Source organism: Aquarana catesbeiana, linkage group LG02, assembly GCF_042186555.1.
Source record: "Aquarana catesbeiana isolate 2022-GZ linkage group LG02, ASM4218655v1, whole genome shotgun sequence".
NCBI lineage: Eukaryota > Metazoa > Chordata > Amphibia > Anura > Ranidae > Aquarana > Aquarana catesbeiana.
Genome location: NC_133325.1, coordinates 3,424,148 through 3,447,483, shown reverse-complemented (window position 1 = coordinate 3,447,483; position 23,336 = coordinate 3,424,148). Strand labels below are relative to the sequence as shown.

The 23,336-nt window shown below is 47.9% G+C and overlaps 1 protein-coding gene across 1 annotated transcript in view; it reads left to right on the top strand.

Moving 5' to 3' along the window:
* The first annotated feature begins 18,029 nt into the window (after positions 1-18,029).
* LOC141126576 (vomeronasal type-2 receptor 26-like) overlaps positions 18,030-23,336 on the top strand; it is a 154,362-nt gene continuing 149,055 nt past the window's right edge. The window contains exon 1 of the mRNA XM_073612497.1: positions 18,030-18,767. Within this exon, the coding sequence (XP_073468598.1) occupies positions 18,030-18,767 (738 nt within the window). The remainder of the gene's footprint in view (positions 18,768-23,336) is intronic.

Sequence of the window (23,336 nt, the reverse complement as noted above, 5' to 3'; positions counted from 1 at the left end):
AAGGGAAAATGGATAAGTCACTCACATGTTTGAGGGTGCCACAGGGAACATACTTTTCTATGGTGAAATCCATAGTGTGGTGAGATGTCTTCCAACGTGACCTACAAGATTTCTTCTCTGAGGGCAGGTGGCAGCAGTCTGCAGTAGCAGCACAGTAGGAGGAGAGCCACAGTGTTTGTGGCAGTATTGTGAGCCATGGAATTAAAGAGTAATTTTCTTTTTTGGAATGCTAACATATTTTTTGGTGGGAGAATTGTGAGCCATGGAGTGAAAACACTACTCCAAAAATGAACGAAAACTAAACAAGCTAACCCCAGCTTGGGTTGATAATCACATTCTTTCAAATGGTTGTAGTAGATATCGGATTTGTGATATGTGAGCAAAAACTATTATTATTATTATTACCCAAGTAGATGGATCTACTTCAATTGAACCTGTTGCAACTTGGAAGAATAGATGGCAAATAATCAATACAACAGAACCAAAAACAGTGCATGTCAGGAATGGATATCTATACAAATGAATGAATATGTTTAAAGTGGTTGTACACCCTGTGCAACCACTTTTACCTACAGGTAAGCCTAGATTAAGGCTTACCTTTAGGTGCTGGACATATCTCCTAAACCTCCATGGTTAGGATATATTTACAAAAGCGAAGTCCGCCAATGTCTACGGCGCATGCGCCGTAGACAACGGCGAAGGCACACTTTAGAAGCCGTTTCTAAAGGAGGTCATGCCGTGAATGGCGGATCCTGCGTGCATAGCATACTAGCTCATTATGTAATACTCACCTGGGATCGAAGCCCCCGCTGCGGTGCATGACACAGCACCGGTGGGAGACATTTTGTCCCAGAGTTACTTCCTGATATCACGGCTCCGGCGCTGTGATTGTCTGGATACCCGAACGTAACTCCCGTATGACATGTCGCCGGCCGTTGCTGTGTCGTGCACCGCTTCGATCCCAGGTGAGTATTACATATGCTATGCATACTAGCTCATTATGCCTTTGTCTTGCAGGTGTTAGATTTGTTATTTTTTTGCAAAGTGGGTTTACAACTACTTTAAGAAATTTTTTTTTTGTAAAGTTTAATTCTCAACTTTAGAGACTGAGAGCCTAACAAGCTAGGATCAGCCTCACAGTATGATCTCTTTTTTGGGTTTACAACCTCGGCCTTATTTGGGGGGTAGAGAGTAAGCCAATTGTCCCAAAAAGATTTAGGTAAATAAAATGTTTAGGCAATCAATGTTGTACCACTTGAGATGGGCCTGCCCCCCACCCACCCAAAAAGAAATCATTGAATAATATACACTGGGTCTGATCACAGCTTCTCATGTTCTCTCAGTCTCTACATTGTGATTGATACTTTATCATATATTCATTAAACATATTCATTTTGGTACATATCCTGGCATGCACTATATTTGGTTTTGTTGTATTTAGTATTTGGCATCTAATCTTGGAACAGGTAGAATTGACAATAGCTATTAGTAATAGTAGTACAATTACTCGGTTTCAAAGCTTAGGTCCGGGTAGCCCAGCTTTGGGAGATTAACTTTGAGAAATGTCATCTGCTCCATCAGCTGTGGGGCCAGTTGTGATCTCTGTGGGCACAGAATATTTCCCGTGATAGAAAATACCTGCTCACTTTGGACAGAGGTCGGGGGGCAGGAAAGTAGCTCTTGGGCCACCACAGAAAGAGCAGGCCAAATACAATTCTTCTCATCCCAATACTGTAATGGATCTGTAGTAGAGGGCAAATGTGGTTCTGACAGGTAAAGTTTAACATGATCTGACACAATGCTTTGTTTCATGGTGGGCAGTTTTGTGGGTCCAACTAAAGAATGTAATGCCAAACTCCAAATGTCAGGTGTTCTGGTGGTGTGCGCAGCAGTGGTGGTGCTGATACCAGTAGGTGATGGTGGCACAATGTCACTATCAGACTCCTCCTGCTCTTCTTCCTCATCACCCTCTAATGGCCTAAACAATTTTCTGTGACTGTCACACACCCTCTGAATTAATAGATCCCTATAGGTGGTAAGGGAACTCCTGAGGAGTGCCATTTTTCCCTTGATTCGTGGATCGCACATAGAGGCAAGCATTAACTCAGGGCATGCCTCTATGAGCTCGTTCATCCTTTGATTTAATTGTGTCTTCAGCCTCCTTACAATTGCAGCAACATCTGCAACTATGCCGCCAGGCAAAGGGTCTCTGTTGTTCTGAAAGCTATCCATCTTATTGATAAAATATGTGAAGAGAGGAATGACTTGAGCCAGACTTGCATTCCCTTGGCTCAATTTTTCAGTAACATCCCGAAAAGGGCTAAGCACCGTCACCACCTGACTGATTATTTTCCATTCCTCCCTGCTTACTGGCCTAGCTACACCGATAACATGTTCATTTGACATGGCGTGTATTGGCTTTTGCTATTCCATAATTTGTTCAAGCATCTCTAAAGTGGAATTCCAACGGGTGACTTCATCTATCTTCAAGCGGTGCTGTGGAATGCCAGCCTTACTCTGCTCAAGTCTGAGTATATTACTATCTTTCACACTTCGATGAAAATGGCCTGCTATCTTTCTACAGGAGTCTAAGATAGCAGACAATTTTCTAGTGCCACTTTCATCATCCAAAGCAGCCTTCACAACGAGATGCAGGGCGTGTGCAGAGCAATGAATGCCAACAAATCTGCCATCTCGCACGGCCTTGAGCATGTTTGCTGCAGCATCAGTGACTATAAAGCCCATCTTTGGCCGTGTGCCTGCCTCCTGCCCAAGCCACTCCGCCACCATTTTCTCAAGTGCATGTTAAATATTTACAGCACTGTGCTGCTGGTCCATGACTTCAGTATGCAGCAAGAATGTGCGGTGCCCATGGTTGAGAGTTACTGCTGACTTAGCCCCTGTGCTTCTTGTCCCTGCTTTTTGCTGTGTTGGTTGCGACTCCTTGGGCTGCCACCAGTGTGCCATCAATGACAAAAAGGCACGTTGCCCACTGGGAGCGCTCCACAAGTCTGTAGTGAAATGGATAGACTGGCCAGCTGCTCTGCCCAGCTCCTCTTTCAATAATCCAACACAGGAATTATACAAAGAAGGTACAATTTTGCGACTAAAGGTAGTACGGCAGGGTAGAACATAGTGAGGTGCAACCGCCTTCATGAGCTGTTTAAACGGCTCACCTTCAACTATATTAAAGGGTGCTCCCCCACTGCTATTAGTTGCCAATAAGACGGATAATTTTATTTGTCTGTTGATGGGACATCCCCCTTGATTGAAAGCTGCTCAATTGTTGCAGCGTGGGCTGCTGTAAAGGAATGGGACGCCTCATGTCAGCTACACATGAAGTCCCTTGATCTCCCTGTCCCTTGTTCTGCCTTTTGGTGGTAATAATGGCAGCAGTAGTGCTGCTGCTTGCTCTCTTTTTAATAGGTGGAGCTGCAACTCCAGTTTCTTCTCTAGGAAGCACTGGTGTATGGTGTGTACGAAAATGGTTATTCATTCCTGCATTGGTTAAATGGCCAAAGTCTCTCCCACGGCTCACTTCCCTGCCACATAATTGGCATTTTGCTAGGCGCCCGTCACCAGCTGAAACAAAGTGTTCCCAGATTTTTGATTGGCGGTTGCCAGTGGCTGGTGAAGAATGTTGTAGAATTTCTTCTGGCTGATGGGTATGTGCAGCTTCCGTGGCTTCTGAAGAATTTGGTGGCCTAACAATGGTGGCAGTGGCACTACTTGAATGGGAGGGAGAGTTTGGCAAAACAACAAAGTCAGAAGGGGATTGTAATGGTGCTGACACTTTTTGACGGTGAGGGCTACTCGATAAATAACAGAGGGGAGTAAGGACTATCAGGATATCATCCTGATATTGGTGTACTTGTAGTGCCTCATCCTCTATATTGAAATCAATTCCTTCTAGGTCAAGACCTTCAAGGGTCAGACTCACAGGTAATTCCACTTCAGTAGCCTGTTCTGCCTGGTGCGTACTTGGATATACTGAAGTACTATCAAAACAGCTGGTGCTATCTGTTGTGATTTAGTCTCATATTTGACATCTGGAGGCTGAGCAATTCCCTCTTCCTCAAGTTGTAAAATTTCAATTTTTGGCTGCCTAAAATTATGGACACTAGGAACAGCCTTTGCAGGAACTGCCCGGCCTCGCTTGTAAAAAAGAGCCGGTGTTACAGTTGGCCTCTTTGTGGAAGTTGTTGCTGTGTCACACTGAACTTGACTGCTGAGGCGCAATGGGCTTAGGTCCCAATTAACGTAACACCAAGGGATAAAATCCCTCACCACCCTTGCCCTTCACTCCATTAAATAAGACACTTACAACCATTAGGTTGGAAAGGGCAAGGCCACAGCTTTATTAAATTCCAACACATAACATGTGAACATATTTAACCAGTACCAGTCACAGTCGTACTGTGAGCACTTAACCAAAAGAGGGAAGTGGTGAACATATTTAACCAGTGCCAGTCACAGTCGTACTGTGAGCACTTAACCAAAAGAGGGAAGTGGGGCCTGTCCTTACCATAAGAGCTGAACAGACAGCCTATTTCCAATTTTCCATCAAGGGCATAGCCCATTACAGCAACTTTAACTGCTGGCAAGGTCAAGAAAACCGCAGCAAGCTGTGACATACCAAACATAGGAAAAAAGGGGCGGGAGGGTGGGCAGCTCTTCCAATGACTCTTCCGAAAGACCCAGAATTCCCTGGGGCACACGATTTCCTGAGCTCAGGCCCATCCCCATGTCCCAACCAATTGTTTCCTTGTCACACACCTAGCCATGCCCCCATCAGTCAAGGCTCTCTTTCCCTAGGGGGCTCAAGAGGCCTTCATGACTGCTGAGGCGCAATGGGCTTAGGTCCCAATTAACGTAACACCAAGGGATAAAATCCCTCACCACCCTTGCCCTTTACTCCATTAAATAAGACACTTACAACCATTAGGTTGGAAAGGGCAAGGCCACAGCTTTATTAAATTCCAACACATAACATGTGAACATATTTAACCAGTACCAGTCACAGTCGTACTGTGAGCACTTAACCAAAAGAGGGAAGTGGTGAACATATTTAACCAGTGCCAGTCACAGTCGTACTGTGAGCACTTAACCAAAAGAGGGAAGTGGGGCCTGTCCTTACCATAAGTGCTGGACAGACAGCCTATTTCCAATTTTCCATCAAGGGCATAGCCCATTACAGCAACTTTAACTGCTGGCAAGGTCAAGAAAACCGCCAAACGCCCGTCAGTTAATAACTGACGAGCGCCCCACCGCAGCCAGCACCTGTTCCACACCTCGCTGCAGGCCAAGGTTGAATATATCCAACCCAATGTCATTGAGGTGATCGCCATCCGGTCTCAACAGATCATCATTATTACCCTCCAGATCCTTGTGACTGATGACGAACCCCCCTCTATTTCCCGAACAAACTTGATGACCTGAGCGCACACTGTCTGACGGATGCGTTCTAGCCGGGGGGGGCAGGTAATTCCCTTGCCCACAGCAGGCAAGGCATCATTTTCGACCAGATGGGCACCAAATTGGTGTAAACTGCATAGCATTGAGCAATGTCCCGCTTGATGGCAGAGAGCAAGTCACAGAACGTGTATAACCCACATAATTCCCCCCAGCGTGAAGAATCAAGATGGGGACAGACACGTGGGACCGAATGCGTAAACACTCTGGAAGGACCCGAGGCCAGCGTAAACCGTGAAGCCCAAGCCAGCGGATTTGGCCGAGATCATAGGTAAAACCCCAATTCTTCCCATAGCTCCGAACCTCCGCCCGACCCAGTAAATGAAGGAATCTCCCACGATCCAGAAGAGAAGGGTCTCAAATGGGGAAACAAACGGATGGCAACAGGGAAAGGATACCGGAGAGAATAGGGAGGGAAACCGGATGCCAGGAATCAGGGGAATATTCCTGGCATCCAGACCTCCAACCCCGCAGGACCCGACGGGTCGGAAGCGCTTTTGTGATGTTCTCCCACCCAAGGAGCTGAAACCAAGAAGGACAAAGAAGGCATGGCCGATGAAACCGTGGCAACCTGAAGAACCTCTTGTAGTAAATAAACAAGGTAAGAAATGGAAACCCGAACAACCTTTTGTAGTAAATAAACAAGGTAAGAAAATAAAGCCACGCGTATTACCTGTGAAGACGAGACGGAAAACTAACCGCCTGACGCCTGAACCCATTTGTCCCACACGCGGCAGTACGACGCCCACGTCCAAAGGGAAAGGTGACACCCAGAGGACTGGCAAACCTCAAAAACGAGGTTCCACAAGTAGGCCGGACAGGGGAGGCCCTCCGGGGAAGCCGACGGGGAGAGGGCGCGGAAATGATGGAGCTTTGAACGAGAGGGAGCATTGGCAATATCATTAGCAGTTCCAGGGACATGCCTAGCTTTAAAGCAAACGTTAAACTGCAGGCACTTTAAAACCAAAAAACGCAGCAACGACATGACCAGAGGGGATCTGGCAGACTGTTAATTGACCACCTGCACCACGCTCATGTTAACAGACCAGAAAAACACACCTATCGATTGCGCAACCGCTCGCCCCACAGCTCAATGGCGATAATAATAATAATAATCTGAAAGCGCTCCAGCCGTGTGAGGTTGCGCAAAAGATCCATGTGGGCCCATGAGGCCGGGCAACATTCAGCAGACCACTCCCCTTGGAAAAAAGCACCGAAACCACAGAAGCCTGCTGTGTCAGTGTATAGCTTTATCTGTGAGTTCAGTACCACCTCCAGCAATCAACATGACTGGCCGTTGTAGGACTGGAGGAAGGACAGCCACATCCCCTAAGTCATGGGCTTGATGATACAGATATTATAGGGGGAGTCAGCCCCCTTTGTGGCCCATGCCAGATGTCTACAGAAAGCCCATCCCATGCGCGTGACGCGGCGGGTAAAGACCAATTGACCCAGCAGAGACTGAAGTTGTTTCCACTGCAGATTTTTTTTTTTTGGCAAGCGAACCAGGGAGAGTAGCCTAGCCAGCTGGAAAACCATCTCCACAATGTCGATTTCAATACCAAGAAGGCCAGAACCGTCACAGGGCCCTCGGTCTTGTCGGCTGACAGCGGGATGGCACTCACAGCTGTCAGATGGGCCCGCAAAGAGGAAGTTATCCAAATAGTGTAACACGGACTGCAAACCAGTTGCCTGGACAACTACTCGCTTAAGAAAACTACTGGAGAGTTCAAAGAAATAATAAGAAAAGGTACAGCCCATGGGAAGGCACAAGTCAAAAAATAGCTTCCCTGAAAGTAGCAGCCCAATGGATGGAAGCATTTTGGGTGGACCGGGAGGAGGCGGAAGGCGGACGCAATGACCGCCTTGGCCAGCGAGGCCGATCCGTCCGATCCGAACCATCCTGATCAAGTGGAGCGCCTTGTCATGAGGCGTAGTGGACCCTTGATCCCTCCTTGTCGATATCGTCATAGACCAAGGAGCCAGAAGGATAGGACAAGTGGTGGATTAGGTGCCATGGCCGGCACACCCGAAGGAGTAAAGGAGGGAGGGGTGCAAAAAAGCACGGTCTAAACCATCCCTTAAGGTCAAGGCTTCTCTATGAAAAAGGGGGGGTACCGGTCTAACCGGGGAAGCATCTCTGAGACGATCACTGGGGTCTTCCGGTTCAGAAATGTCAAGCTTGGCCACCGGCCGGGAAAGAGCATAAACAATAACCATAGGCTACCATCCTGGCAATCAAAGCAGAACTTCTTCCTTAGAGCTTCTTTTTGCCGAAAATGCGTGTCATAGTAGAACACTGGTCCCCGTACACCTTGTAGGCACCCCAAATGAAATCAAGATAACAAAAATGATGTACTAACTCTGGAAAACGCTTGCAAGGCACTCTGGTGTAAACCCAGAACCCCCCGGCAGCCAGTTCCTGAATGTCCGAGGAAGCTGCTTGGATTTTTCGCACCGCCACGTCAACCCGACGGGATTTTCCGATCGTTTCACGGTCGGGGAGGGACTAAGGGGATTTGCCGATCGTTTTAAGGTTGGTGGGACTAGGTGAGGAAAACCATAAATTCGCGTCACCAGATTTTATCCTTGACGTTTTCTGACAGGTGCATGCCGGTAGGCTAAACTGCCCACAAAGCGCCACCCGCGGAAGAGGCCGGACTACATGCCGAACCCGACACACCCATGCGAGGCAGGACCGATTTTACGACCGTGACAATGTGTTCATCCGATGGACCCAATACGGCAGCGTCACCGGACCTACCCCAAATCACAATCATACTTACTGAGTCGCGGGTGTGCATCTGAAGAAGAGCGACCAACAGCAGGTCCAGGAGGAACACCCGTTACAGGATCATCCGTGGGAGGAGCCGTCAGGAGGCCGTGACGGCCATCACCTTGAAGGACATTGACGGCTGGCAAGGTCGAAGGATGCTGGCAGAAGGATAGGTCCAGGGGGGGTGGTCCGGCCCCTGAATCTGAGGAGCCCGAGGAGCCGAGGACGGCAGCCGAGCAGCCGGAGACCCAGGATGGAGGGCTTGCAGTGGGTGCAGCCCCATCCTCGGCGTGCGCATTTCCCGCCCTGCCGGGCGCAGGGAGATGGTGCCATGCAGCAGGCAGGTGCAAGGTCGCATCGGCAGGCCCCCAATGGGAATCTCCTGCCCAGCCGGGCGCAGGGAGATGGTGGGGCAAGGCTGTGGCAGTGGGCGTCTGAAAGGATGCTCCAGCCCAGCCGGGTGCAGGGAACTGCTGATGGTTAGAAATCAGTGATGATGGGGATGGGAGTCGGCGACCATCCCCCGCCCAGCCGGGCTCAGAGAGATGTGAGACGGCAGGAGTCTGAGAGGTCTGAAAAGCGCTGCCATCCCCCACCCAGCCGGGTGCAGGGGGATGCATGAAGGCAGGGGTCAGCAATGGGGGGTGAGCGGCATGCGCCGACCCGCCATCCCCCACCCTTCTGGGTGCAGGGGGGATTCATGAAGGCAGGGGTCAGTGGCATGTGCAGCACCACCACCCCCCACCCAGCCGGGTGCAGGGGGATGCGGGATGGAAGAGGTTAGCGCAGAGGTGAGCAGCATGCGCCGACCCGCCATCCCCCACCCAGCTGGGTGCAGGGGGGATTCATGAAGGCAGGGGTCAGCGGTGGCGGGTGAGCGGCATGTGCAGCTCCACCACCCCCCACCCAGCCGGGTGCAGGGGGATGCGGGATGGAAGAGGTTATCGGCAGGGGGGAGTGGCATGCGCTGATCCACCATCCCCCACCCAGCCGGGTGCAGGGGGATTCATGAAGGCAGAGGTCAGCGGGGTGTGAGCAGCCTGTGTAGCAGCACCATCCCCCAGGCAGCCGGGTGCAGGGGGACGTGGATGCACAGGGGACCTGCCAGAGGCTGTAATCCCTGGTGCTGAAATTGATCTCCTGCCCAGCTTGGCGCAGGGAAATAAGCCGGCTGTGACGCTCCGGCCGAATCATGGTGCAGGGAGGAGGACGGGCGGCCAGTGCCGGAGCTCCGGGCTGGCGTGCCCGGCACCTGACACTCCAGGACACTCCACGTGCGCCCCCCCCCCGCGCGCCGGCGGAGCAGGGGGGGGCAGGGATGGCAACAGGCTGTTGTCTCCAGAGCGCAGCGGCACCCGCCCGAACTGATGAGCGGGAGCCACAGGGGTGGGTGAGGGGGGGGAACAGGCCGCGGAGCCCAGCACAACGCCTTGTGCTCTGGGGATCCTGGAGCGGGCCAGTGAGAGGAATCCCGGCCGACAGACAGATAGGGAGGGGGGGGTGCTCCAGCAGCAGGGAAAAGCAGGGGGGGAGGGCGGGGGCCCATGGCAACCGGATTTCCAGGGGGGAGGTGGACATGAGGAAGGCCTCAAGGGACTGGGGCTGAGGAAGAACGAGGGGGGAACATGTACATCTAATGGCCAAGCAGCCTGGGGCACCAGGGGGGGTGGAAAGGACATTTCAGGAGTAAGAATACCAGTTACCATGTCCTTGGACAGCCAGCTCGTGGACCATGGCCAGCAGAAATTCAGTGTCCATAGCAGAGGTGCAGGGTCCACAGCAGCTCTTCCAACGACTCTTCCGAAAGACCCAGAATTCCCTGGGGCACACGATTTCCTGAGCTCAGGCCCATCCCCATGTCCCAACCAATTGTTTCCTTGTCACACACCTAGCCATGCCCCCATCAGTCAAGGCTCTCTTTCCCTAGGGGGCTCAAGAGGCCTTCATTTTCCTCTGTTGCTTCCCTCATGGGGATAATGTGATGAGTGGGAGAAGTAGAGTCCATTATACAATATTTTCCCCATTCATCTTTCAGGACAGCACCATAGAGAGACACCGGCTCCTCCCCTCCTAGGAAACACCGCCTTCCAATTCAATATTTAAATCTCATCCGCCCAACAGCCCCTCAGTTCAGGTGTTTCCTCCGGTGGGGAGACACTGCTTGGGAGCCGTGGCAGATCAGTCAGGGAGGCTGAAGCCAAAAGAATCTTCTGAGGAAGAGGGGGAGTCGGGTCTCTCGTGTTTTGCTGTAGAGTCAGCTGTCGGCGGAAGCATTCGACCACCATCCTCAGCGGACATGTCGGAGACAGAGGTCTCTAGAACTGCTCCAGGAGACAGTAGCACCAGCCATGCTAAGGTAAGTGGAACCCTGGGGTGGTGTTCCCTTATCTAATCCCGATAGCTTCACGGGTGTTCTCCCCTCACTGGTGGTTGGGGGGGAAGGGGAGTGTGTCTGGGACCCTGGTGGTGTTTGGTCCTGGGGGGGAAACTCCTGGTGGTCCTCTGTTAGAGCACTGGTAGGATTGGGCATTTACGGCGTCTCTCTCTCTCTTTCTCTTTCAGAAAGCCACAGAGAAAAGCAAGTCGCCTCATGGTTCAAAGAAAAAATGCCCCTCTTGTAGAGTTAGTATGGGGGAATCCTGGACCAAGGCACTTTGCAAGGAGTGCATTGATGGATTAGTCAGGGAACAGGCAGCAGAACAGGGTACAGATCTTGCTGCATCTGTCAAGGAGCTCTCTAGCACCTTTCAGTCCTTTAAAGCACTCTTTTCTAGCTTCCAGTTGCCGCAAGCCCAAAGCAGTCCTTTACCAGTGCAGCAGAGTGTTACACCTAGCCCAGTGGCTACTCCCTCTGTTAGTGGAGAGAGACCAGGGGGCTCCAGAGTGGAAATTGAGGAGGAGCCAGATAGCACCGCTTCAGATTCTCAAAGGGAATCGGATGTGGAGGAGGTGGATGGGGAATCCACAAAAACCTCTCGCTATAAGCTTTCCCTGGACGAAGTGGAGGGGCTCTTGGGAGCTATTCATACCACTTTGGGAATTCAGGAGGAAAAGAAGGTGTTATCGCTCCATGACCAAATGTACAAAGGTCTTGGGGACCAAAAAAAAAAGGAAGGATTTCCCAGTCCATGATGTATTGGTTGAGGCCATAAAGAATGAATGGAAAGATCCTGAGAGAAAACCTTTCTTTTCAAGGGCTTTGAAGCGAAGGTTTCCTTTTTCAGAAGGGGAGTCTCTAGTCTGGAATAAGACCCCTAGGCTGGATGCTGCTTTTTCTCAGGTTTCCAGGCAAACAGATCTGGCCTTCGAGGACATGGGGGTTCTTGCAGACCCCATGGACAGAAGGATGGACTCTCTCTTAAAGAAGTCCTGGGATTCATCACAGGGAAACCTTAAGCCTGCCATGACGGTCACAGTAGTGTCCCGCAACATGGAATATTGGCTTACTCAGATAAAAGCGCACATTGAGGCAGGAACGCCAAAAGAGACTATTTTGGCTTCCTTCCCCATGCTACTTAAGGGGGTAGCGTATATTGCGGACGCTTCCGCCGAATCAGTGCGCATGTCCGCAAGGTCTTCAGCCCTCACTAATTCGGCTCGAAGGGCCCTATGGCTTAAGACGTGGCAAGGAGACAGCACGTCTAAAGTTAAACTCTGTGGAATTCCTCTCACAGGGGATCTCTTATTTGGCCCAGGGTTAGAGACCGTTTTGGACCGGACGGCCGATAAGAAAAAGGCCTTTCCCATTAAAAAGAAATTTGGGGAGCAGGATAAAAGAAAATTTCGCCCTCAGAGAAAGTTTGAAGCCCCAAAAGGAGAGCGGCAGAAAAAAGAAGAGGTTACCAGCTAGAATTCTCGGAACCTCCTCAGCACAGACTTTTGGTCACCGAGCTGCCAAAGTGTGCAGAGAAATCGTCAGCTCTTCTATCCTCCCTACAGGAGTTAGAGGAACAAGAGGTGATAGTGAGGGTTCCTGTAGAGGAGACAGGCAGAGGCTTTTACTCCCACATTTTTGTGGTCCGCAAAATCCTGAAGGTGGACAAAGCAAAATTACTGCTCCAGGGCAGCAGTCAGATCTCAGTAAGGAAAGCAATGTCAGCACTGGGCTTACTGACTTCCACGCTTCCGGCAGTTCAGTGGGCAGGGCTGCACTTTCGCCCCCTACAGCTGTTTATTCTGAGTGTTTGGGACCACAGTCCAGCATCTCTGGACTCCCTTATATCTGTGCCAAGTCAGGTCAAGAGGTCCCTCTGGTGGTGGAGGAAAGGGTCCAATCTCTTACAGGGCCTGGAGTGGGTTCTTCCAGTGTCCAGAACGGTTACGACCGATGCGAGCGGCACAGGGTGGGGAGCACACCTAGATTCCAAGATGATGCAAGGCACCTGGGAAAAAGAAGACGCAAAGAAGTCCTCGAACTGGAGGGAACTGAGAGCAATAGAGTTGGCTCTCAAAGCTTTTCAGAGAGAACTCCTGGGGCAGCATGTGAGGGTCCGTTCGGACAACTCATCAGCAGTTGCCTACATCAACAGGCAAGGGGGAACCAGGAGCAGATCCTTGTGGGGTCTGGAGGAATCCATCCTCAGGTGGGCCAAAGGGAGCATTCTCTCTCTTTCTGCAATACATCTGAAGGGGGAGCAGAACCAAGTGGCAGATTTTCTGAGCAGAAAAATGCTGAAGGAAGGCGACTGGGTCTTGAACCAGGACATCTTCGAGATGATTACTCGGAAGTGGGGGGTCCCCTCTGTGGATCTCTTCGCCTCCAAGGCAAATACAAAAGCTCATCTGTTCTTTTCCCTAAGCAGATGGGACGGAGCAGCCGGGGTAGATGCACTAGCTCAGAGCTGGCGTTTCTCAAAGTGTTATGCCTTCAACCCTCCCGTAATGATTCCAGCAGTTCTGAGAAAATTTTGGTCAGAAGACACAACCCTCATTCCGATAGCACCACACTGGCCAAGGAGGCCGTGGTTCTCTCTCTTGAAGAGTCTGACAGTGGAACCTCCCTGGATTCTGCCTATCCAGGAGGATCTTCTCTCTCAAGGTCCAATCTGTTGCCCTCAGGTGGAGCGATGGAACCTCGCAGTGTGGCTACTGAGGAAGAATTGCTGAGGGGCAAAGGTTTCTCGGATCGGCTAGTAACAACTCTCCTAAATTGCAGGAAAAGAGAGACGCAAGCCATTTACCTAAAGGTGTGGAAACGCTTTAATAGTTGGTGCACAGAAAGCTCCTTCGATGTACGAAGTTCTGTAGCAGTATTAGAGTTTCTGCAGGTAGGAGCGGACAAAGGTTTAGCCCTTAGCACCTTGAAAGGACAGGTATCGGCACTAAGCGTTTTCTTGGAAAAAACGCTAGCTATAGATCCTTGGGTAGCTAGGTTTTTTAGAGCTTTAGGCAAACAGAGGCCTGTTAAAAGTTCCCCATTTCCAGTGTGGGATCTTTCCTTAGTTTTACAGTCTCTTACAGGGGATCCTTTTGAGCCATTGGAATCCTGTTGATCACCCTCAAAACGGTGTTTTTGGTGGCGATCACCACAGCAAGGAGAGTGAGTGAACTCGAAGCCCTTTCTATTAGGGCGCCTTTTTTCAGGTTTTTCCGGACCGTTTGATTTTTAAGACGGATCCGGCCTTTTTGCCAAAAGTGGCCTCTAGTTTTCATAGGGGGCAGGAAATTATTTTACCTACCTTCTGTTCGAATCCTGTGAGGGAACAGGAGCATATTTTTCACAAACTGGACGTTAGAAGGTGCGTCCTTCAGTACTTAGATAGTACAAAACAGTTTAGGAAATCCGATTCTTTGTTTGTATTATTTTCAGGGGCTAGGAAAGGGTTCAAAGCCTCTAAACGATCAATAGCCAGATGGTTAAGGTTGGCCATTAGCCAGGCCTATGTAATCGGGGGTTTGGAGCCCCCGGAGGGTATTAAAGCACATTCCACCAGGGCAGTGGCAACTTCTCAAGCAGAGTGGGCTGGTGCTTCTCCGGAGCAGATCTGTAGAGCAGCAACGTGGTCCAGTTTTTCCACGTTTGTGAAGCATTACAGATTGGACCTGCTGTCAGCCAAAGACCAGGCCTTTGGGCGTAAGGTGCTGCAGGCAGTAGTCCCTCCCTAAGGTAAGGTGCTCGCTTATCCTCTCTATGGTGCTGTCCTGAAAGATGAATGGGGAAAAACGGAGTTACTTACCGGTAACATCCTTTTCCAGGAATCTTTCAGGACAGCACTAGTACCCACCCAGGTTATTGATTATCTATGAGAACTCATCGCATGAGAACGTCAGGTAAGATAAAGATTTGTATGACGTATTCTTGTGTCTCCCCAGCTGGCCGGAGGAACTCGTGAAGAACTGAGGGGCTTTTGGGCGGATGAGATTTAAATATTGAATTGGAAGGCGGTGTTTCCTAAGAGGGGAGGAGCCGGTGTCTCTCTATGGTGCTGTCCTGAAAGATTCCTGGAAAAGGATGTTACCGGTAAGTAACTCCGTTTTCTATTTTTAACCGCTTCAGCCCCGGAAGATTTTACCCCCTTCCTGACCAGAGCGTTTTTTGCGATTCGGCACTGCGTCCCTTTAACTGACAATTGCGCCGTCATGCGACGTGGCTCCCAAACAAAATTGATATCCGTTTTTTCCCACAAATAGAGCTTTCTTTTGGTGGTATTTGATTGCCTCTGATTTTAATTTTTTGCGATATAAACAAAATAAGAGCGACAATTTTGAAAAAAACTTTTTTTTTTACATTTTGCTATAATAAATATCCCCCAAAATATATTAAAAAAACATTTTTTTTCCTCAGTTTAGGCCGATCATATTCTTCTACATATTTTTGGTAAAAAAAATTGCAATAATCATTTTATTAATTGGTTTGCGCAAAAGTTATAGCGTTTACTAAATAGGGGATAGTTTTATGGCATTTTTATTAAATATTTTTTTTTACTAGTAATGGCGGCAATCAGCGATTTTTATTGTGACTGCGACATTATGGCGGACATGTCGGACATTTTTGACACATTTTTGGGACCATTGTCATTTATACAGCGATCAGTGCGATTAAAAATGCACTGATTACTGTGGAAATGACACTGGCAGTGAAGGGGTTAACCACTAGGGGGCAGGGAGGGCTTAAGTGTGTCCTAGGGGAGTGATTACTAACTGTAGGGGGATGGGCTGTGTGTGTCATTATTCTGATCACAGCTCCCGATGACAGGGAGCAGTGATCAGTGACACTTGTTACTAGGCAGAACATCAGCATCTCTCCGTGAGGCGATCGTGGGTATCCCCGCAGCGATCGAGTCCGTGGGACCCGCGACCCGACTCACGGAGCTCCCGGCCGGTGCACACGCAATGACACGGTGGGGAATTCAAATGGACGTACAGGTACGCCCATTTGCCCAGCCGTGCCATTCTGCTGATGTACATCGTCGTGCGCCGGTCGGTAAGGGGTTTATTAGTATTATTATTTATCTTTTTTTTTTTTTTTTAGATAAAAAAAAAAAATTCAGGAAAAGTAAGGGCTTGAGGACTCGGAGTATTATTAATTTATTGGTCCTAACATGCAACAAAGATCTACTAATCTACTACTACCACCCTCAATATCTAGTAGATGCTGCCTGGACTGGCCTAGTAGTGGCACTGGATATGGCTAACACAACAAAAAAATATTATGTAGGGCAGACAGACAGCAAGATAGTAAAACACACAGTCCCACATTGTCTCACAAAAGGGAAAAAAATAACTCCAGGAAATCCTAGGAATAATAAAAAGTAAGCCTAATTAGAAATGTATAATTTCTCTATCACTCTCTGTGTCACAAGAGAGTGACACTGAATCACAAATCCAACACCAACCACACCCTGTCTAGAATGCAGTCTGACATAGGAGAAAACAAAAATATGTCAGAGATATTACAAAATAGTAATATAGTAAAATACAAATATAGAAATATAGACAGGGTATGCTTAAGAAACAAAGAATTTCTCTCTCACAAGTCACAACTTAACTCACAAATCCACCAAAACAGGGCCACCGACCCAACCACACCCTATGTGGACTCTAACATAGAAAAACACACAAGGGAATAAGAAACAAGCTCATTGGGGGAAAGGACGATCTCTTCAGGGGAAGGGACAAGCTTATTGGCCAACGTCCAGACATATTTCAGAAATAACGAATTTGTTATGCAGAATATACTTTATTTCATATTTTCGTTGTTTTGCCTTCTGTTTCCCAAATATTCGTAATTTCGATTTTTCATTCAATTTGATTTTTGTTATTTTGAATCTTTGTTCAGTATTTTCGTTTTTTCATTTTTTGTTTTCAGAATACTCGTAATTTAGATTTTTCGTTAATTTAGATTTTCGTTATTCGCTGTCTTTGTTCAGGATTTTCATTGTTTTTATGTTTTTGTTTTTTCATTCTTTTGTTTTTTCCTGTTTCCCATTTAATAATTTTGTATTTTCGTTGTTTTTCGTATTCGTTATTTTAGATAATTCGTTGTTTGTTGGAATCTTAAGTGGATCGTTCGTTCATTCGTATGTTTACGAATTAACGGATATAGAGAATTTTGGCGAGTAACGAATTCGTAACTTAACGAATAGCACATGTCTAATGAATTGACATTTTCAGCATCTCATGAGATCATTGGAGAAAATGTGTCACCTGATTCAGGCTTCATCAACACCTTTTCAAACTGAAAGGCTTGCAGCTTTCACCCCCTGATCCAGCCATGCACCTTGGGCCCTGGTGGCTCTCTGCTCCCTGCAGTTCTTGCCCCCCCAATATGCCATGTGCCCTGGTGGCTCTCTGCCCCACCCAGCTCTCACCTCCTGATCCAGCCACCAGGTGATCTCCCCCCCGATCCACCCCTCAATCCAGCCATGTACCCTGGTGGCTCTCTGTCTCTTGCAGTTCTCACCCCTGAATTATCACATGCTCTGGTGGCTCTCTGCCCCCCCAGCTCTCACCCCCTGGTTCAGACATGTGCCATATGCCCTGAGGACTCTCTGCCCCTCACAGCTTTCACCCTCCAATCCAGCCATGTGTCCTGGTGACTCTTTGCCCCTCACAGTTCTCACCTCCTGAACCAGCCATGTGCCCTGGTGGCTCTCTGCCCCCCCCGCAGCTCTCACTTCCTGATCCAGCCATGTGCCCTGGTGGTTCTCTGCCCCCCCGAAGTTCTCACTTCCCGACCCAGCCATGTGCCCTGGTGGCTCTCTGCTTTCCATAGCTCTCACCTCTTAATCCATCCATGTGCCATGTTCCCTGGTGGCTCTCTGCCCCCCACCGCAGTTCTCACCTCCCGATCCAGCCATGTGCTATGAGCCCTGGTGGCTCTCTGCCCCCCCTGCAGCTCTCACTTCCCAATCCAGCCATGTGCCATGAGCCTTGGTGGCTCTGCCCCCCACAGCTCTCACCCCTCAATCTAACCATGTGCCATGTGCCCTGGTGGCTCTCTGCCCCCAGCTCTCACCCCCTGGTCCAGCCATGTGCCCTGGTGACTCTCTGCCTCTTAAAGCTCTCACCCCCTGATCCAGCCATGTGCCCTGGTGGCTCTTTGCCCCTCACAGTTCTCCCTTCTCGATCCAGCCATGTGCCCTGGTGCCAGGCTCGTGCAAGAATTTTTGACACCCCAGGCGAAAACCTAATTTTGCCACCCCCCTGGCTCCACCAGGGCTTTTCGCAGAACCCCAGATGAGAAATACTGGTCTGTATAATGTCATCCCATTAAAATTGTTCTCAATATCTTATCCAGATCAGTTATCAAGCCACCGACCCTCGCCTGAGTGATGGGAAAATGTATCCAACTTTATTCCGTATGACCCCAGACGATCGAGTCCATTATACAGCCCTTATAAAACTTTTGCAGCATTTTGGGTGGAACTGGGTTGGAATATTAACAGCATGGGACGGCAGCGGTGATGAGGAGGCCGAAGAGCTGAGTAAGATGATGAGCCAACACGGGATCTGTACAGAATATATCTATCAAATCCAAGCATTTTCTAAAGATGATATTCAGAGAAGGAGGATTCTTGATAAATCAACAGCTAAAGTTGCCATAGTGTGTGGAACTGCCACAATGCACTTTTTTACTTCTTATACATCCTCGATTTTAAAGCGGGTCACATTTATTTTCCCACCTTCATGGAATAAACTATATACTCTGAATGAAGATAACTCTATAACAATTAACCGCAGCTTCTTTTTTTTGTGGCCACAAAACATCTTCCTAGACGTCAATATATATCCCGATGTTTTCAACTTCTCCGACTGCTTACATGACCCGATAATGGAAGATATTTGGATTTATTCTTTTCATTGTCTTTCCCCAAACAAAAAAAAAAATTATTTATTTTATTTAAACTCTCCTCTTTTGCTAGAATTTTGTACCGGTTTAAAAAATGTGTCCTCCGTATTTGCTCGTCCTTCATCAATACCTTCCAATGCATACATAGCTGTATATGTTCTGGCCAATACTCTACACAACATGTACTACACGGAAAAATTATCTGAACACAATGGATTCCAGAACAGAGTAAGTTGGATAATAAGTGTTTATATTACTCTGACCCTGTCCTATATTATATAATAATTATCAGAATGATCAGCCATCTCTCTCCTCTCTCTCACTGTCTGAGCAATCAGGAAAAATATAAATGTGATGGGAAATTTTTGGTCTTTTATTCATATATTTTTTTTTACTAATTGCTTTGTATACACCATGTTAAGAGACACATCAAAGAGTAACTGCAGTCTGCTCACATAATTTGTAATAAAAACATCTTTGCCATTCTGAAGCTTCCCTCCAACCACTTTGCATATTATTTTATATATACTCTGATTCTGTACCTGCCAAATATGCTGCAGAAATCTCCCTCCACTGAGTCTGGCTGCATCCATTTTAACTGTGGGCAGCTGAAGCTGCTGCCTGTTTACTTCCTGGATTTACACAGACACACAGAGGCACGCCTCCAGCTCTGCAGCTTTCATTGGACCTCTTATGACTCATCCTCCTCCATTCCTGTCAAACTTTCATGAGAGAGAGAGAGCTGTGCATGATGTCATAAGACTAGGCCAATGACCAGACAATAAACAGGAAGTGGGCCGTATAAGGGATTTATATACAGTGCCTCACAAAAGTATTCACCCCCCTTGGCTTTTACCTATTTTGTTACATTACAGCTCAATGTTTTTTTAATCTGAATTATATGTGATGGATCAGAACACAATAGTCTAAGTTGGTGAAGTAAAATTAGAAAAATATATACATAAAACTGATAATTGGCATGTGCGTATGTATTCACCCCCTTTGTTATGAAGCCCATAAAAAGCTCTTGTACCTCCAATTACCTTCAGAAGTCCCATAATTAGTGAAATGATGTCCACCTGTGTGCAATCTAAGTGTCACATGATCTGTCATTACATAGACACAGCTTTGTGAAAGGCCCCAGAGGCTGCAACACCTAAGCCAGAGGCATCACTAACCAAACACTGCCATGAAGACCAAGGAACTCTCCAAACAAGTAAGGGACAATGTTGTTGAGAAGTACAAGTCAGGGTTAGGTTATAAAAAAAAATCCAAATCTTTGATGATCCCTAGGAGCACCATCAAATCCATCATAACCAAATGGAAAGAACATGGCACAACAGCAAACCTGCCAAGAGACGGCCGCACACCAAAACTCACTGACCGGGCAAGGAGGGCATTAATCAGAGAGGCAGCACAGAGACCTAAGGTAACCCTGGAGGAGCTGCAGAGTTCCACAGCAGAGACTGGAGTATCTGTACATAGGACGACAATAAGCCGTACGCTCCATACAGTTGGGCTTTATGGCAGAGTGGCCAGAAGAAAGACATTACTTTCAGCAAAAAACAAAATGGCACGTTTTGAGTTTGCAAAAAGGCATGTGGGAGACTCCCAAAATGTATGGAGGAAGGTGCTCTGGTCTGATGAGACTAAAATTGAACTTTTTGGCCATCAGAGAAAAGGCTATGTCTGGCACAAACCCAACACATCACATCACCCAAAGAACATCACCCCCACCGTGACCACATGGTGGTGGCAGCATCATGCTGTGGGGATGTTTTTCAGCAGTCGGGACTGGGAAACTGGTCAGAGTTGAGGGAAAGTTGGATGGTGCCAAATACACGGATATTCTTGAGCAAAACCTGTACCACTCTGTGTGTGATTTGATGCTAGGACGGAGATTCATCTTTCAGCAGGACAATGACCCCAAACACACTGCTAAAGCAACACTTGAGTGGTTTAAGGGGAAACATGTAAATGTGTTGGAATGGCCTAGTCAAAGCCCAGACCTCAACCCAATAGAAAATCTGGGGTCAAACTTAAAGATTGCCACGGAGGCCTCAATACACACACCAAATCGCAAAATAATGTTACTTACATTCAATAATACAATGCAATATTTAACATGTACTCAATGGCTCCTCCTAGGTTGTAATTCAAAGATCAAGCTACAAATAGAACAGTAACGCTTTGCAGAAGATGATAAAAGTTCCTTGACCCGGGTATCTTCAACTAGCCTTTAGTTTAAACTGCAGTATTTGTAATTCAAAAGAGCAAAAGAGAAAGAAAAAGCAAACTGTAAAATAAATGGTACGATGATAACTGCTTAACTGAAGAAATATGGCACTTGTAACTTCCTCCTTATGTGTGAGTGTAATACAGTACTGACCTTACAGCGCAGGGAACAACAAACCCCAGAGTTCAGCTGTATGTGTCCTGTGAAGAAGTAGATTCACATCCGTGGAACTACAAGTCTCACCAGCAATCTGTAAAATAACTCACTCAGCAAACAGTGCACTTTACTGAAATGGGCAGGTGCCCTCTCACCACAATAGGCTCAGAGACTGTGAGGCTCCGTCCGGACTCCCCTCCTGATGTCTCAGTCTGATGAAAAGATGGCGCTGCCGCACTATACCGCTACTTCGGATGTCTGAAGTGCAGGAAACTTCCAGATATTCTGGTACTGCATACCAATCTGCTTCCTAAGCTGACGGGGCTGTACTCTGAAGTATCAAAAATATGGGCGAAAATGTCTCTGTGTCTTATGGTCCGAATGTACATCAGGCACCGCCCCCCTGCGCAGACTTTGGCACTACCCCCCACCGCTGCCGGCAACGTCCCCCGCCGCCGATGCCACGTTAGTATAGGAAGAGAGGCAGGAGAGCGGAGGAAAGACATCCCAAGCTCCCACAAGCGCTGGGCGATCTCCCGGCTTGTCGAGATAGAAAACAGACAGAGCAGCCCGAGCGATGGCAATGGTAAGGCTGCAATAATGGCACAGGTCGGGCTGCAATAATGGCACAGGTCATGCTGCATTTTATTGGCACTGGTAAGTCTGCATTTCTTTGGCACAGGTCAGTCTGCATTTCATGAGCACTGGTAAATATTTTGGTACACCATTTTGTTCAGAATATTTTTTTCTTGTTTTCCTCCTCTAAAACCTTAGTGCATCAGATGCGTCTTATGGAGCGAAAATATGGTACCTCAGAGGCTGGCGATCCTGCTCCGCACTGTATAGGCCGCAGTCTCTCACTCCTGGTCACACACACACAGACCTCCTGCTAAAAGGTATTGAATGGAATCCAGAGAGGCTGAAAGATGGCTGCGCAGATCCTTTTATTACTGCCCCCAGCATGCAGTGCTGCTCGCTTTGCATTCTCTGTATTGTAGTTCAGGGCTGATCCAGCTAACAGAGTCATTTTCTCCTCCAAACTACATCTCCCACAATGCTTTGCTGCGTTCCTTCTCAGGAAATAAAAGAAAGTCCTAACAGCATTAAGAAGACACTAGAGGGAGCCAAACTCATTTGCAACAATAACAATTGTAATACCTTATATTAGCAAACCCTTGGCTACACAAATCCTCAAACAATCCATGTTAATTCCAGGTTGTGGGGCAACAAAACACAAAAAATGCCAAGGGGGTGAATACTTTTGCAAGGCATTGTAGGGTTCCTGGAATTCGATCTATGGTGGAGGTAAAGGGTTTATCGACAGTCCCAGACACCCCCTCATGAGCTAAACTGTCTGGGCTGGTGACAACCCTATCCTCTTTAACCACTTCAGCCCTGGAAGGATTTGCCCCCTTAATGACCAGGCCATTTTTTGCGATTTGGCACTGCGTCACTTTAACTGACAATTCTGCGGCCGTGTGGTGCTGTACCCAAACAAAATCCTTTTTTCCCCACAAATAGAGATTTTTTTTAAGATATTTGATCACCTCTGAGGCTTTCATTTTTTGTGCTATTAACAAAAAAAGAGTGACAATTTTGAAAAAAAAAGCAATGTTTTTTACTTTTCCTATAATAAATATCCCCCCAAAAAATCTATATATGTCATTTTTATTATATATATATATATATTTTTTAACAGTAACTGTGGCGTTCTGCGATTTTTAGCAGGACTGCGACATTGCGGCGGACAGATCTGACACTTTTGACACATTTTTGGAACATTGACATTTATGCAGCGATCAGTGCTATAAAAATGCACTGATTACTGTGTAAATGTCACTGGCAGGCAAAGGTTTAACACTAGGGGGCAATCAAGGGGTTGTGTTTCCTGGGAGGTGTTTCTAACCTATATGGGGATGTGACTGACTAGAGGAGGAGCCAGATCGCTGCTCCTAGCTAGTGAAGGAGACAATCTGTCTCTCCTCTCCTGGCAGAATGGGGTGTGTTTTTATCAAACTGGTGGCCCTCCAGCTGTTGCAAAACTACAAGTCCCATGAGGCATTGCAAGGCTGACAGTTACAAACATGACAGGCAAAGGCATGATGGGACTTGTAGTTTTGCAACAGCTGGAGGGCCGCCAGTTTGAGACCCCTGGTTTACACACACACATCCTTGTTCTTGCTCTTGTGCCCGCCATCGCACATGGCTGGAGGACATTGCGCACGCCGGCCATGTGCATCGCGTCCTCCCACCACTATAGCTGTTTAAAGGGCCATTGTACAGTTACGGCGATTTGCAGGGGGAGAGCTGACCTGTCGCTGTATAATGACGACGGCTGGTCGGCTAGTGGTTTAGTCATTTAGTTCAATTGTGCAAATTGGTGTACATCATAGAGAACCATAGTA